Source organism: Opisthorchis viverrini, assembly GCF_000715545.1.
Source record: "Opisthorchis viverrini unplaced genomic scaffold opera_v5_173, whole genome shotgun sequence".
NCBI lineage: Eukaryota > Metazoa > Platyhelminthes > Trematoda > Opisthorchiida > Opisthorchiidae > Opisthorchis > Opisthorchis viverrini.
Genome location: NW_008751827.1, coordinates 382508 through 400060, shown reverse-complemented (window position 1 = coordinate 400060; position 17553 = coordinate 382508). Strand labels below are relative to the sequence as shown.

Here is a 17553-nt window from a genome sequence, read left to right as displayed (position 1 = left end):
AACGGTGCTGCTCTACCCTCTACGGCATATCAAAAGGCACCGTGTTACTGAGATAAGGGGAATTACAACGATTTATAAGGTTATCGCCAAATTTTTCCCCCAGATCAGGCTGGAATCTTCTTGAAGGGGCAACGGGCTCCGATCCCGGTTGGCTGACATTCTGGCCAATCAGAGAGTACCTTCGTTCGCTCTGTAGGGGGGGCGATATGGCTCAGTGGTTAGACTGCGAATTAACTGACCGGAAGGTTCGTGGTTCAAACCCGAACTCCGCCTTTCCCCACTTCCGCTGTCTAGGCTTGGACAACTTGGCAGTAGCCCAACCATCGTGCTTCCTTCGGGAGGCATGGCGGTTAGGCACCGAAAGGGTGTTACAGCTGAATGGTTGTCTGTAACGGGCTCACCACACGTACGTCGGATCGACGGGACGTTCGGTTATTTACAGTGGCTCGCCTCTAGACGAAGTTCTATTTGTTCGACATAAGTTTGGCGCAAATTTTACTCGAACGCTATTCAACCTTAACGCATCACTACACCTTCTGGCCAATTGTTAGATGCGTTCTGTCGTCAAGATAAATACAAACATACTTTGATGATTCAGACGCGGAAAACTACCAGAATTTAGCCTAATTCTATCCATTTTGGGACGCCGACTATACCACTCGCCGGTTTGTACGATCACGAATGAAATCCAATCTCCGTTCTGTTGAACTACTTTCGACTACAGACGGTGACGGTGGTCAAACATGACAACGCGGACTTGTCAGGGAACTTCCTTCTGTTGCTTCACCATGGATAATATTCATTAGAAGTTTTGAGGCGATCAATCGAACGAGACAAAGTAACATTAGACAGCGAGTAACAACTAAGTGCAAACCCAATTTAAGGTTACAGGAAAGCCTTCAAATTATAATGTTGCAAGAAATCAATAGTTTAATACCCTTATAGTACCTTGTGTTTGACGCCAACTGTGCTGGGATATTCCGGACCGGACCGGGTAGAGATAATAATGTGAAATATAGACATTTACTATCAAAATTTAAACGTTGAATATCTGACTTCAGGGAAATTCAATCGTGGCACAAAACTGGAAATTCGATCAGTGTTTGAGATTCGGGACCTCCTTCCACGGAGGGACGATTTTCACTAGGTCCGGCGTATGATTTCTATTGAGAGGACCACTATATGTCTTTGCGTCTTATGAGATGCTCCTTCGTCTGGAAGCAATTCTGTAAACTATTACAGGGTTTCTAAAGATCAATTTGTCGAAATATAGGTACCTCGATTGTGTTTAACGTTGGTTGATCAGATGGTAGTTGATCCGTTTACCGAGTTTGCTAATCGCAAAACAATGAAAAGTTGAAGCCAAAACGTCGGCAAGGGTACAAGATGGCAGGTACAACCGATTGAAGAGGCTCAAATTCTTTCCCCAAGTGGGTGACCTATTCGACTGGTTTACCACGCTTTCTGGTGGTGAATAAAACATTCTGTGACGATAGACCTCTGTTGCCTTCTCGGGCAGAACGATTGTTGGTTGTGGTCACTTTCTAACGCGAGCACAGCCCCGACGATGAACTGGGCTCCTTGGTTCGACGTATGGGACGCTGTCAACAGCTTGAAAGATTTCATTCGTCAACGCTGAGCGAGAACAGTGAGATAATATGTCGCTGGCGTATTCCAGTAGATATCGGAAAGGGTAATGGCATCCGACTGTTAACCTATACACAAACTATATGGAGGTTTGAGGGCGTCGACCAATTTTAAGCTTAAGCCGTTCTCTGTCAACCTCTCCAAAAAGACTCCTCGGATCATCGAGTTGAAGATAACACGCTTATCTGGGATGAATTCCCGGATAATCGACGATATATTTTGGCCTGGTGATGTGGTGGACACAACCACGCTCATTGGAACACCAACTTTTTACTCGCGACAGACAACGGTAATCTCTAGAATCTCCGAAGCCACGGCTATTAGACGGATTCATGGGGGTTTGAGCAATCCCAATGTTGACCAACTACCGAGATCGGAATTATAAGATAGCCCGATAAACTCACCGGTGCTCGTTCTTGGGCTCAAAAGCGGAGCCCTCGATTGATCACGCAGTGCATCACCTTTGGTTGTAGCTCATCTTACCCAGGTACTGTCGACCGTAAATCGAGCAGCTTCACAATTGGAAAGAGTTTGGGACCGACTAGGAAGTTATCGTTTCAGAACGGCTTGGTAAAACTACCGGTTGTTCACCAAGCCCTTCTGAAATGAAGCATCATAGATAGACGTAATACAATACCCAGTCCGGGAAATCAAATGGAAATTCTTCGTGTTCTTTCGCAAAAACTTGTCTGGCTTTTATGTCCAGTGCTGGTCCATTTGTTCGCGGTTCTCATTTGTCGCCGTGTAGATGGATCAGTGCGATCAGCACCTTCTCTGCGTTATCAGTTCAATGGGTCTTTTCTTCACTATCGATTTCCCGTTGTAAATGTCCAAATTCATTACACATCCTACCATGTAATTGCTTTCCATTTTGGCGTGAATAGCATAGGCCACCATGTAGCGGCCACGGCCTCTCGTGTCGTGGTGCATGTTGTGCGGTCAGACAAACGACCTGGTTGTTGTGATGGCTCGGTTCGCTGTTTCTTGGAATTAATTCGTTGAGGGGATAAAACGCTTGCACTCCTACATCAGCCCGGATGAGTGCATACATCGCATGTGACAGGTTTATGGATCTTATACATACCCTTTTTTATTAGTAGCAGTACAATAACCAACAACCCATCGCGACGCACCACTACGCTCTCCAACAACGCACTGATGGTGTCATCTCGATTGGGGATGCAATCAAATTGCCAGCTCATGGAACAAACCAGCGACAACTGTAGCAGTAAAACTAGTCGAACGTAGATTTTCAGGTTGGTGACTGATAATCGCAGAACATATTCTGTGTCAACTCCAAGGGTATTTAAAGTAGTTGTGACAAACTGCGCATTCTACTGAACTGTTTCACCCTTTTTCAACTATTTTTTCCTAGCCAGCAACATTTCTCAAAAATATCTGTCCAGAGCACTTTGGGATCAACACTGAGTCCCACTTTAGCCACTGTTTAGCTCTGAGATATAACTTGATCGCGTCAGTTGGAACAAACGCGATGCATGCAAATTTGCATGGGCGTGTTTTGCAATACACTGAATTCCTCACCCTTACTTGTCACGCCCCAAAATCTGCATAACCTTGTATACAGACATCTGGTCCGTCAAACGGTTGCGTGCAGTGGTGCTTATGGATATCAGCCCCCTCTGTTGCAGTCTGTATCTCTCATCCGTCCGACGTAAGCCGTTTTATTATGCACGTCTGTCCGACCGGCACCATAGCAGCAGACGACTTAATGCGGAATGGTCGGGCAATCACCTCGGTTTGACCACCACCACCACCAACAACAACAACAACATGTTTTCAGCTCCGAACAGGGTCAAAGGTCAACCGCGTAGTGAATGAACATATTAATCGGCTTTAAGGCCCGGCGAAGCTCAGATTCACCGAACAATGCCGCGCGCACGAAGTGATTTGACAAAGATTTCTTTGTTGTGTGATTTGTTCATCTCATCATCGTTCTGCCCGAACACGATTATTGTGGGGGGGGGGGCGTTACATCAAGGACCTGCATCTCCCAGACCATGCTGGGATTGGAACTGCGACCATCTCCGATTGAGTACTGGGTATTGATGCGATTGCTTTGCTCAACAGCTCGAAGGACAACAAATAGCGTTGCATCTCAATGCACAGTGTCGTGTTAAGGATTATGGAATTCGTCGTGCCAGGTCAGCAACCGTGACATGTTTGCGCAAACTATTCAGCAATCGTTTTGAACGAAAATCTTTTTTCCCTGGTTTTGAAAAAAAGCTGACTACATGGACCGTTGCGTTTCTTATGCAGCCTGTCGATGCTGTATATCACCTTGTCCGCTTCGGATACCACTCGGTCGTGCGGAATGGCTAGAAATCGACTGGTGAAAGCAACCAGCTTCTCAGTTAACTCGTAATAATCTGGACCTTGTCGCTTTAGGATTTTTACTGCTTATAGTTCAAACACTTGACCCGATATTTTTGTTCCGTTCACGTCCTTGATGATGCAGCATCGTCCTTTCTTTGTGAATATCGTACTAGCGCGCGTGTACTTTCAAACATTCCCAAATAGGCTCCCACATTTGGATATTTGTGCATTAACCCGGAGACTGAAAGTTAAACCAGTTTTTTCTAGTAGCTCTATACAGTAAAATTGAAAAAGACCAGTTTGCATTGCCATTGGAACAAATCGCCTTTGTCCTTTGGTTATGTGTAATAGATATCATACCTTTTCTTCCATTTTGTACCGAAAGCATAGGATCTGGCTTCCTTGTTTACTGTTCGGGCTTATCCGGTCTTCTTGTTGTTCGTAAACCAGCTGGCACATTTTCCGCATTACTCTCAAAATGTGACGTGCATTGATCTTAACTGTATCACGTGACATTTCTATCATGCTGACAACTGAAACCTTGTAAGTCTACTCAAGTGTTGTGACCTATTGAACCTTTGCGTAACTTCTCTGCCTAATGTCCTCACGTGTTGTAAGAGGGGTTGAACTCTATCTGCAAAACATCTCCCAGAACGATATATGCCATTTTCTGTCTGGTTAGGTGAGAAGAATTTTATATCGATGCAATATTATTCTCGTACGTCTTTAGGTGAACTTGTATCAATCCTACTGCAGCAATTCAATCCAGCAGGATAATGTATACCTGGCGGGCCGTTTCCCAAGGTTTACATGGGGATAAGAAGGTCGTCTATCTTCAGTTGATTGTGTGTAACGTTTTCGTTCGAGTATTAGCTTCGGGTGTTGTTGAACTGTCAATCGAACTACTTCATTTCTATGAGAAAGACAGCAATCAAGCCATGGGAAGTTCTTATAGAAATAAGAACATACTCAAAAGTAACTAAGCCTCTTAAGTCAACCCTGGTCTCATCAAATTCAACCAGAAAACATGCCCAACCTTTTGATCTGGAACGAGTGGGCAGGGTCGCCCTCTAGTGATTGATGGAATCGCCCATCCCTCCCGCGACACTTCCGCCGGGTTTACTCTTTCAGTGTCCAACCCTTGGTGTCAGCATCGAAAATTACGGCCTATCTCCACACAATAGTTGATTTTTTCTGTTGATGCTCGTTGACGTGACCGTTCCGAACGACATTAGGTAGAATTCTACCGTCTTACTTCGAAATAGTTAGAAGGCAGGTGTGCGCAAACGTATTTTGTATAACTTGTACGAACCCTGTTTCTGCCTTAGTTTATGTTCTGTCGTGTTTCTGATCTGCATGCAGTTTCAGATTTGAACAACGCACAGTTGCGAACAGATCGGCGCCGGTCTTCCCTACCTGACAATCATCCGCCTGTAACACCCCATAATTCCGAGAAAAAATCTGTGGTGTCCAGCGCTCCGGACTACTGGCTCGCTGTCCCAACAAAACTCCGTGTCTAGTACGTTTGTTTGTGATGGCCCGTTTCATTAGTTTTGAATTAATTGCTTATTTCTACGTACACTCCTTGCACCATTTGCACTTAGTTCCTGTTCGAGTATGTACCAACGCCCGGAATCACAATATCGCGAATCTCGAAAACGTGCCAAATCACCATAGTTAACTGATCTCATAAGACTGTATTAACTAGCTACCGTTTGTGCCTCTTAAGGTTTTGTCATCTTCATGGGATTGCATCCTCATGTAGATGCGATTTCCCACCGCGTAAGCTCATTCTAGCTGGTATTTTTGCCCATTTTGAATGGAATGTGTTCAGTGGCTGTGTTTAGGGGGAACGTTGTGAACTGACCTGGTGAAAATTTCACTCGTCATTTGCCTTGAATTTAGTTGTGCTCTGTTCTCATCCCACCTTTATGTGCGGTTTTCAGTCGCTCGAAAGTTTCTTCGGAATTGTGGGCGAACCGCACCAGCGACCGTCAGGTATACGGTTTATTACAATTTATCCAACACCAGCGCTCTCAAGTGACACTGTCCATGCCTTCTTCGAAGCGCCAAAGCTCTACGGACAGTTTGGTCGTCGTTGGTGTAATCGGGTCGAAAACGCCTCCTCGCCGTTCTAAAAACGATCGCATTTATTCCATTTGGCATCTTAGTGATCTTGATCAGGTTGGACCGGGTTCCCATATTGGTTGTGTGAAGCTGTTCCTGTTCGGAGACGCGCACGAAAAGTTATGGAAGGAACCAGATGGCAGCGTCGTTGCCATCCTTGGACCGCGTTTGATGTCAGATCCTTCTGTAAGTGTCATGCTCACATCTCGGTTGTCATGCTTCGTATTTTTTCATCCTGGTAAAATTATTATTTAAGCTTATGCGGTTTTCTGACCCCTTTGAATTGATTCCAAAGGGGTACATAGTAAATTAGACTACGGCACATCTGCCTGGTTAAAGGAGTGAACGTTCTAACCACTAAATCCATCAACTTTTCCACCGGATTACAATTTTAGACATCTTTTAACGACAAGGATGTTGGAATCACTCCGCCCTCTCCCCAGCATGTGATGGTGTTGGGTCAGTCACCAGACTATGGGATTTGCGCAGCCCTGAACAAATCGGGCCAATCATGTTTCCACGTCATTAATAAGTAAGTGGCAGCCGAGGCTTTTTGAACTGTATCGGGGAAAATCGATAGTGCACCTGTTTGTTCCAGCCTTTCTATCCTTGTGTTGTGTTAGGTATAAAGATACGAGTTGGTTTTACTGGAAGGTATGTCTTTGCACATCAGTTGATCGAGTACTGTGCCCGTAGTCCTGGTTGTTACCAGTTTTTCCACAAGGTCGCGTGGTCTTTATTATCCACCCTAATGCTCATTAATATGTGACGTAGGATTTCGGTTCGGGTTAGTTTCCACTAAGTTGACGACGATTAGGAACAACATCACCAGTCTTACTCGCGGTTACCACCGACTTCCAGTGTTTTCATGCATTTGGGCGTGTTGATCACGATTACAGGGATATCTCCAGCCGAAGTAAAGAAAAAGGACAATGTGCTGACATCATTATGGACCGAGGCTACCGGTTTTTGGAACACAGCTGCCTCAACACCAAATATTGTATGTTTGCAGCGATCGAAACCGTTTTCTAACTTTCTTTATCTCTCTGTCTTCGCAGATCAGTATGTCGGTACTGTGACCTCCACGTAAAGAAAGCATATTATGAGGCCAGTTCATCTCGACCCGGATTTTTCGATTCCAGGTATGTCTTTCGCGCCTTGCTGTCCCGCCTGTGTTGGTTGTAAAGTTTTTGTTGTCCGTCGTGTTTTCAATTTATTCGTTAGTATTTTTTCTTTCAATACGCCTAAGCTGTTGAAGTTTGCAACAGGGCACCTACTGGCTGGGCCATTTTCGCACTATGACTCCGCGTTTGCATACAACGCTCTCTGTGTGCCCAACGATTCGTGAACAGGATTATCTCCGATGTTATCCATTCTTTCACTCTGCCACGAAGCTTTACTTCGAGTTGTATTCACCTGATTGTCCGGTTGACATTATTGTTCTTCTCCCCAGAACGGTTGCGCTGTTCGGTTGTTTGTGAAACCATTTGACAAAATATATCGTCCTTCACGGAAAAGTCGTCTCAAAAACCATCCTCATTCAACTGGCTAAAGTTCACATTTTCTTTCTTTGTCTGCCAACCAGATTTAATTTCTCAGCCACCATATCATTGTCAACCCTACATGTAGGCGATGTTGTGATAAACTTCAACAGCCTTTGGGGATTACAGAAACGCAGTGGAATTTTTCGTCTGATCTAACGAAGCACGGCACAAACTCATCGACACCAACTTGGGAAGTTAACTTTTGTACAACACCGAGACGAAATTCAAAATATTCTTCAACCAAATTTACTTCACTGTACTCAAAAAACAAGGGTTGGTTTGGTTTGAAACTGAGTTAGTTGATCTCAGTACCCGCCTCACCAATCCAGCACTGAAAAAACAATACCTAGAGAATAAAAACACTCTGATACGGAAACCGGACAAAGGTTCCGGCGCTGTGATTTCAAACAAGACGAATTGTGTCCTGGATAGGTCCCAAGAACAATCAGTTCCTCTTTCACCGTTTTCTGAAACGATGCATTCTTCATCGGACCCAAGCGCCTTCTAACCGATGGATTACGGATGATATTTTTCACCTAAGTGAGCTTTTTACCAGTCGCTTCCATGTTTAGTGCCAATAACCGATTCAATAATATGGCATCAGTGGCGGAACATATTACTCATGAGGCCCGCATTGTTTTTTTTTCATGGCAGACGCACGCTTAGACCCACTGAGTGTCGTGATTCCAGATCTCTTAGTTTTCCAATTGTTTTATAAATCTGGTGTACTTACCACACCATAGCCCAGTTAACGGGCTTGTATAACTATAAGAATAATCTTCACAATACTTAGAAAGTACGGATACTTCGACTCCAACGGTATGCTCTTTTGATGTTTTTATTTGCCAATGTGGCCCTCACCAAAACCGTAGTTTTTTATTCGACTTTTTATAAAACCACTCCCTTTTTACGTTCTTACGCATTCACTTCCTTGGGGGTCTTATTCTGAGGTACTTAGTATGACAGGTTTTGTTCTCCACAGTCTCAGCAGCTATGCTCATTGTGATGATTTGACTAATGGAAGTCTGTCTTGGATCACTTTTGCCGAGGTCTTTATGAACAAAAAAGGGCAAAATGAAGCAACTGAAATTCATACTGTCGTCCCTCTTTACAAGGGCTATTTGGCTGATATCTTAATCATCACCAAAAGCAGGAGGTAGATTGCAAACCTGTCTGTCCTCTGTTTTTAATGACCACCAAAACATTGATCCTGCTTGTGTGTGAGAGAGAGTGCTAGAGCACCAACTCTCCTTTTCGGGACTTTGTAATCTAAGCATTCCAGATAGTTCGGTGCCACGTTCCATGTAGCGTAAACCTGCTTGGACGGGACGGCTAACCGTATTTTCTCTCGGTGTCCGCACTTCTGATTTGTCTTAACTAAACAAAGTCTCATAAACGAGATATTCAGCTGCGTTCCAGGTGAGTCTCTCATCAAAACCAAATCAGTATGCAAATGGGTGTATTTTGTTAAGAAGTCCTTCTTTTTTACTCTGCATCTTAGGATCTTTCCTTTTCGCAGACAGCTGATGGAACCTTTTTTCAATGAATGCATCCGCACGCACTAGTCACACTGCCTCAGACAAAAAGATTCCTTCTCGCTGTTGCACCACTTCAAACCGATTTCCAAGTATTACAGACCTTCTTATGTAGTTTCTCTTTCTCTCACATTGATTTAAAATATTGACTGATGCAGGTAAGTGTTCTCTCTAAAGCTGTTGCGGCCTCGAGCGCAAGGTCAGAACTGGAGAACGCGTTTGCTGGAGTTGCTGCATACAACTCTCTTGTCAGATGGCCGGCCTGATGGTTAACCGAAATTCAATACAGTCCCACCTTTGAGCATCATTCGCCGTAATTTTCCGCCTACTGCACTGTTGTATGTTACATCTTGTCCTCTGTATAATGTGTTTATCTTGTTCGTATATTCGTTCTATTCTATCTATTAAAGTTATGAATGTTAAAAAACACCCTCGTAGGTTCATAAAGCTATTGCTTTCAATAGACGAATTTCACTGAACTAAATGACGAATAAGACGAATAACGTCGCGGTTCGGGGCACCGAATAAAACTCCACACCTCTTCTGAGAGAAACATTACGCAGGCAGTACCACGGATGAGTCAGGCGTGGAACAACCTAACGTACTCCAAGCACAATGCTATCGCAGTATAGAATGGGTACTACACTCAGACTGCGGAGCTAGGCAGGTGTATTTCAGAGGGATCTAGCTAATCACTATTGCAAGGGGATTAAATTAAGTTTGAGACGACAACGGAAATTTATTACTCTTAATCCAACGATGATGTGGCCGTTATGCTCGAATACATCCGCTGTTATGTGACTACTGAGCCTAATATCACAGGAGTAACTGTCGAACCCCGATTGAAATATATGTGCAAGAGACTTCTTGCACCCTGCGGTTGTTTCTTCTTCAATTTCATCGAAGGACAAATCTCCTCGAAAGTGATTCCTTATAGAAGGATCAATACTTTTGTGTCGGTTATCGACCGTGATGGTGATTCTGCTCGTGCGATGAGTGCTTTCTTGGATTTAAAACTACGTATCGCTGAATAAGTTAGTTTTGGTGAGAGCTTGTTCAAGCACGTGTGGCCGGCTAGTGTGCTCAAAGAAACGTCCCCTAGTCAGGAACGCGACTCTGTCCAGAAAACAGGCTTAAGTGAATGCGCACATTAAAAACTGAGGTGGAGATCTAGCCACACAGGTCGTGTTAGGTAAACTTTTACGTGTTCAGATCGGTCGTCTCTCATCACAGCCGTAAAAATTTACCATCGCTGGAATATTTATTCTGAGCACCTGGTCACGGGATAGACTCACCATTATTATAGCTCTTCTATTTCCAAAAACTAACAGGTCGTTCTAATGAATCACCGAGGCTACACCATCGGTGAGCGAATTGTGAAAGTTGGCGGTTGGTCTTGATATATTTTCGGCGTCTTGAGACCGATATGCTTCGAGTGAAACGATCACGAAGTGTTTACTCCTTACTGGCAACTTTTGACTGTAAGCCATTTTGACCGATCGCTAGAGGCAACCTTGTTTGATCTTGAGTGACGGTCAACCATATGTCGCGTTGATTCAATACCCGCATGATGTGGAGTGTCCTCAACCCCTTGGTGGAAGAAGCAACCAAAGTTTTCACGCTCTACCTGTTTTCATTCAGTTTCTGTTTTTGATGCAATTTTGCCCTTTTTAAATAAGTCTTCGGGCTATATTTCATCCGGGTCAAGCGAACTATCACTTCACTATTCAGCTTCATTTTCAGTTCGCGTTCAACCCTGTTTGAATATAATTTTTAGTAGTATTTACTGCCGAAAACTGTTTGCTTTCGTATGTTTGAAGTTCGCTACTGTTTCCCGACACAACTCACTTTGGGTCAATGGCATTTAAGCCTTGGGAAAATGTTTGTATCCCCGACTCAATTCTTTCGTTTGGACACTGATCTTCAATGACCGCATCAGCATGTCCTGCTGAGGTGGCATCGGTACGCTGGCTTCGTGTGTCAGATTTCCGGGGTTCAGATTCCGGCAAGGTGTGTGTACTACTGATAGATCCTAGCAAGACCGAACCTGGAGTTCAGTATTTTTCCTTTTTGATGTGGATTGACCAGTACGCCACAACAGAAGTGGAGGACTTTTCAAAACGGGGATGAATTGAATGCAAAATGTCTTACCCGCCACAAAGTCACATTAATTCAAATATGCAACTATGTTATATGGGCCTATAAACGCCCGGATATATCCTATTTTTCGCTTCATCTGACTCGTTGCCTCGTCGGTCAGTCGATATGTCCCTAGCGTTTCTTATCTACTTCTGCCCTTTTAATACTTTGAGCTGAGATCTGCTTCAGAACCAACCCCGAATGTGTCGTAACATGCTAATGAGGTTTCCCAAATGGTTGTTAACCACAGAGCGTTTTCAGTTGATCTGTGGCTGGTGTGAATAAACGTTAATGTTTTCGAACTGTTTTTGCTTCTTGCAGCCATCCTGCCCTAAAGAAGCGGCCGACGAATCGTTACAAGGGTGATCGACCACCTGTGAATGAGCCTGGAGTGTACAGCTTACCAACTTCAAAAATGTTCAACCCCGTTTCACCCTCGCGGTAAGCTTTCGTTTGGCGGTCTCCGTCCTTGTTACAGAATGATAGGGTGTAGGTGTGGCGCCAGGGCTTGCTTATGTGAGTGGACCGCCCTCATGTCAGAAGTGGAACGATAGTTGCAGTACTATCGTGATTTGAACGAACTTCCTAAACACGCTATGACATTATCGTGCCCATCCGATGCCTTTTATTCACAACGTGCACGGAAAGACGTTTGTATTTCAATTAGATCACATAGACACCTGCCTCGCACCTATCCCGGTTCTTGTGAGAACTAACACTTGACAGTGACCGGTTTCGTTCAGTCCCGCCGTACTCTCGTTAAGCTACGTACGTACTAGACTCCCATCTTCCGTTATCAGCATACAGGAACAAATTTTTGTCAAGATCCCCCCACGTTTACCGGCTACGCTGTATCTTTTCTGATCCTCGAGAGTGGCGTAAAAGTTACGGTGATGTGCATTTTTCATCACCAGCATCAAGCTTCATGTTACAGCACCCAGCAGAACGCACATCTTAATGATAACTACGCATGACGAGACTGTGAACTATGTGACCTCATAGCTATTTCGCACCTACCTTCAGGGATTTTCGAGTTCTTCTCGACGTAATCCGTAATCGTATTTTGATACTGCGAAGGTACGCACTCGTGTGCTGGACGATTTACCCAAATATACAACAGGCAGGTTGTCGATTCACGTAGCACTGTAATCAGTTTACTAAACCCGATACGTTTTTTTCACGAAAGCAAGCTACTTTTGTGCTTACTGTCCATCAGTATGGTTCTACCTAAGAATACTCGTGCGCAAAAATGCTATACTTCATTTATTCGCGAAAAAACGCTTGTGAATGGAACCGAAGGAAAGAGACATGGCCGAGTACCAATCCGGTTTCCAGACACGCACGAGCCGTTTTTTATTATTACTGATATGTTATTTTTCAAAAGGTAATACTATCCTTCATGAATTACTGCCGCCATGCATTTTTACGTGTAGTTTGTTGTCACGGTGTCCTTCGCCTATCAGCGAGTGTTTCTTCATTGTGCAATTATTGACGTATTTTACTTTTTGAATCCATTCGCAACTACTATCCAGTCCATTTTTATTTTCATCATGGTCAAAGTTCCGAATCACGAGTCAAACTGACAGTGGCAAAGTTGTCAGCCGCTGGCTATACCGTGGACAGTTCCGTCGGACTCGCAACTCAACAACATCGGGTTGACGGTGCTGGCGATCCTTCCCGACCTCCTCCGTCACAGCCATTGTCTTCACCGGAGCGCAAACTTGTGAAGGCACTTCACCGACCGACTGCCGGGTCTATGAACCTTCTGCGACATCTAGAACGCAGCACGCAGCTACTAGAAGTTAAAAATACGTCAGTAAATTCTAGGTCACAAGACCCGGGCACATCATGCTCGATGGAGACGCAGTCTCACTCTCATGTGTGCAGACCGTCAGCGGATCCAAAAGTTGGTTTTACCTTCTCTGACTTTTTCGCAGCCCGATCAAAAAAACAGGCGGTGAAACTCACTAATGACCTACGACCGGGAGATTTTATCGACTTGGGTCCCGTGTCTACTTCACAAACACCGATGTCGCCCATACTTTCTGGGGCCAGACTGCGTGCGAGCCAGCTGGTGAAAGCGAAAGGTGGACTAAAAGCCATGGAAGCCCGAGCTAAGCAGCGCAGTGAAGTCTCAATCAAGGCCTCTTTAGGAGAGCAGTCAGCGGATCGCCACAGACCGTCGTAAGTTGTTTTTCCGTTCTGTTTCGTTATCTGGTATTGTATGAATGCAAAATGAGATGGGCATCCTATCTTCTAGGTAAAATAAGGCTTTTCTTGTGATTATCTTTTGCCGTTTCCTTCTGTTTGTCGTCTCTCCCAGTCGAAGTCAAAATCAAGTAAGGCTGTTGTCTGTTATGTGTTTATTCGGCTAGTGAGAACTGCTTGTAATGGATATTTCTGCCCGTCGGGATCCTTCTTGTGCAACTGTTATTATCAGGGTCCATTTGCAAACTGAATTAATTCCTGACTATGACATGACTTCTAAGACACCCTACAACTGATCTCACGCGTAGCCTCACTCAGATCTACCCGAAAACCCATGCCTTCGCTTCTACTCGTTTCTAATGAAACTTAACTACCTCTAAAAGCCGGCCACGGCACGGCTTTGTCCATCATTGTGGTTGGTGAAATCAGTTAATTAATGAGTTAACTAAGTAATTAAATAAGCAACTAAAGCAATGGTGATTTCGTTGTTCTCCCTGGCTCCCCCCATGGTGTCTGCCACGCGACGCAGACAACTTCTGGTCCCAACTCATCTTTACTTCGCCCGCAAAAACTGTAGGCTGTCATCGCTAACCACAGTAGAATATCTGATCAGTTCCGTAGTACAACCGCCACACAACCATAGATAGAAAAATACCCAAGTTAATGCTAGAACTACCTACAAGGGGTTGGAAAGGTACTGAAATACGGGTGGCTCTGGTTGATCAGATGGCCATTGATTTGTTCACTGAACCGGATAATTGGCTCGCAAACGTTTCGTCACCAGTTGGGGAGACATCATCATCCACTGCTTGGTGACAACGTTTGCAAGCTAGTTACCAAGCTCGGTGATCAAATCATCAGCCACCCGAGCGAATGCCAACGAAGACTGAGAGGTTAGGAGCTATGATTGGACTTCTTAACACTCAGCTTCTTCGACAAATCACTTAAGATGTCTTCATTGTTTGAATATTGACGATTGGTTAAATGCATAGTAATCCTGAAAACTTGCCTAATTAGCTCGGCGAACAATCAAAGTAGGTTGTCAATGTGTTTTTGTTGCTCTTCATCAAACCACTGGCCATTTCGGTCTTCATACCCTTAGATACAATCCACTGTTTCTGCACTTACTAACCCTTTCCGTTAAACATTCTTTTTTCCTTCGCAACAGACCGCTATCCCAAATACTGGACAACAACTCGCTGGGCTCCTCTGCAGCCAAACCAGTTTCGAGTTCAAATCCCCCTAGCTTGGACGCGCATCCGAATGGAACGGAAAACGAGCCACCTGAGATGAGTGCAGCAGCTGCTCGGAAAAATAGATTAGCTGAGCTGGCGAAAAAAGTCCGCGAAGGATCATCTCACACGGGTCTCATTGCTGAGGCCGAAATAAATTCCGAACAAGCTCGAATGGCTGTACTTGAAAAAAGGGACGAATTTGAACAAAAACTGACAGGCAAAACAGAGGAACAGTGTACTTATGTATGCTGCAAAACAGTGAGTTTTTCCTGAGATTTACTTCATCTTCCTCATCGGTCATCATTCTTCAACCTAAATCATTGATTATCTTTTGATACGAGAAACCCTGGATATTATCCGGTGTGCGGATAGCTAGTCACTGTCTGTAACTTTGATACACTAAGAATATTCCGGTTTTATTCTTCCGTATTTTATGTTGTTTTCGACATGCACTCTAAGTTCGTCTCAGTCGGGCGTATTTGTGTCTGGCGACCGGCCTTCCGGAGTAAACAGACTCTAGACCAAACTAACTGTTGCGCCGTAAAACAGGCCCTCCGAATGGTCAAAGTTTATATCTCGACGGTTCACACCCAATCTCCAGTGCTCCAATACAACCTTGTGGATAATCCCGTCGTTTACTTCACAGTCCCACTATAGGTCTTTTCAAGTTAACTTGCCTTTTCCTGCACCGGGGTTGTGCGATCACAGCAAATTGTCAGTGCATGGCGGCGCAACGTGTTTGAAGTTTTAAGCTGCTCACAACGGCACTCAGTATTCGCACAATGGAGCGGAATTTTCGAAAGTTATGACATGTCCCTGGTGGACTAAAGCAACTAGGCAATTGGGTTGAGAGTACAAGTCCAAACTTTCCAGCCTCATTTAGGCACCCAGGATTCTCAGCAATGCTGGGAAATTATCCCACAAGACTTTTCAGCCAGAGGCATGGTGAGATGCAAAAATATGAAAGTAGATTAGGACAGTTTTTGGTTTGCGCATTTACGCGACAAAATGCAACATTTTGGTGTAAAACGTTTTACTCGACTGGTGAAAATTTTGCAGCTGAGAGCATTGTGCAGATAATGGACACCCTCACAACCGTTGTCCCCTCATGAGTGTCACTTTCTCGGTTTAAATCCTGTCTTGCAGGTCACTCGGTCAATGTGACCACAATAGGTGAAAAACCTGTGTTTTAACGCCACCATTTTTCAGGACTAACCTATATTCTATCCTATATTCTTTCCTATTTCCAGTGTAACTACCGTGCATGGAAGCTGTCTGACGATTGCCGTAAGAGCAATCATTCGGTAGTCTATTTGAAGGGTTTGAAGCGGTATTTCAAATGCAAGAACTGTTTGAAGCGAACTGTAACATTCGAGCGCTACCCAACCGTCGCTTGCAAGTACGTCCATCTGGGTTCTTTTCCCGTCTCATTACTACCAACGAAATGAAACGAATTTGTTGCCTTATTTGGTCCCTTTCATGCATTTCATCATCAATACACTGGCGCTTCATCCCTGTCGAACGTTTGATAACGCATAATTGTGTTCTGCGCATACTATGACCGGTTTCAGATTTTTAATTAGCTGTGACGGGAAATAGGATGTGGAGTTAACATCGTGTCTAAATACTGGTGGCTCGCGTGGGTGAATTGGTTCGTGGACAGGTGACAGTTGATCTGTTCACCTAGCTTGGTAATTGGCTTGAAAGCGTTTCGCCACCATGCGAAGAGATATCGCCAGTGCTCGCACCAACAGCTCACACTTCATATAGTTGCCCGCGGTGTTTAGTTGCAGTCTTATAATGCAGGGGTTTTCTCGCCTCGTTGTTGGTCGATGCGGACAAGAAGACCTTGCTTATTTTTGGCTTTGGATCGCGTTTTTATACCCAGAACTGACATCACCTGATTCTGTTTCGGCTAAATCTTGTTCCCAACTCCTTTACACCGTGCACTACCTCCACTAATTCGACATAGGTCACTTTCCAAGTTTTACTGCGCCGAAACAAAGTCTTCTCAATAATACGCCTGCCTGCTCGTAAGTAGTAAGTAATAAAAACCTGTTATTAATTTGCGAATATACTCCAGCAAACAAATAAACCTATTTGGAATGGATGCTAGTTGTCGTGAATCTTTGTTCTGTTCAGCTCTAGGAAACTCGCGGTAAACTTCAGCGGTCACATCGCGCCTCATTTTCAGCCTCCAATGCGCAGCCGCCCACAGAGATGTGTCAGCCCAAGAAGAAACCATAAGTCTACAAATATAAGATAAAAGTTGATCAACAAGGAACGAAAATCATGATTTCGTCATTCGAAACCGAAGTTGCCTTGCTAACAGAGTAACACAGCATTCTCTCCATCATCTGAGCACATTTTCATCAAGAAATGCGCATATTTGGACTTAGATCAAATTAGACAACTTTCCTCTCTATATCATACAAGTGGACCAGTCCTGAGCACAATAAATAAGACGGGGTAACTCACACCAGAATGGCTTTTATACCATGTAAACTAGACGGAATAATGAGAGGCGGAGATCTGATAGTTAGCTAGGTGAACAAACGGACAACAAACGGAAAAAGCGACCTACCGGGCTACACATCTCGAGGAATTTCAGGCTAAGCGCGGGTATCCGACAGTTTTATTTTCATCCGTCAGTTTTCGTGCTCCCTAGGCCTCTTTACGAAATACCGATTCGCAATGATATCGACGTGCCCACGTTGTGGCTGTTGGTGACACGACGCTGAACAGAATTATTGCTGTTAGTGTGTCAAACCATTGGTAGTCAGG

The 17553-nt window shown here is 44.4% G+C and overlaps 1 protein-coding gene across 1 annotated transcript in view; it reads left to right on the top strand.

The window, feature by feature from the left end:
* Window positions 1–17553, top strand: part of T265_14289 (hypothetical protein) — a gene marked incomplete at both ends in the record, with an annotated part of 28713 nt that overhangs the window by 3146 nt on the left and 8014 nt on the right. Inside the window, 8 exons of the mRNA XM_009172966.1 lie at window positions 5344–5500; window positions 5928–6294; window positions 6504–6640; window positions 7167–7250; window positions 11648–11767; window positions 12887–13510; window positions 14703–15027; window positions 16020–16168. Coding sequence (XP_009171230.1) covers window positions 5344–5500; window positions 5928–6294; window positions 6504–6640; window positions 7167–7250; window positions 11648–11767; window positions 12887–13510; window positions 14703–15027; window positions 16020–16168 — 1963 coding nt within the window. The remainder of the gene's footprint in view (window positions 1–5343; window positions 5501–5927; window positions 6295–6503; window positions 6641–7166; window positions 7251–11647; window positions 11768–12886; window positions 13511–14702; window positions 15028–16019; window positions 16169–17553) is intronic.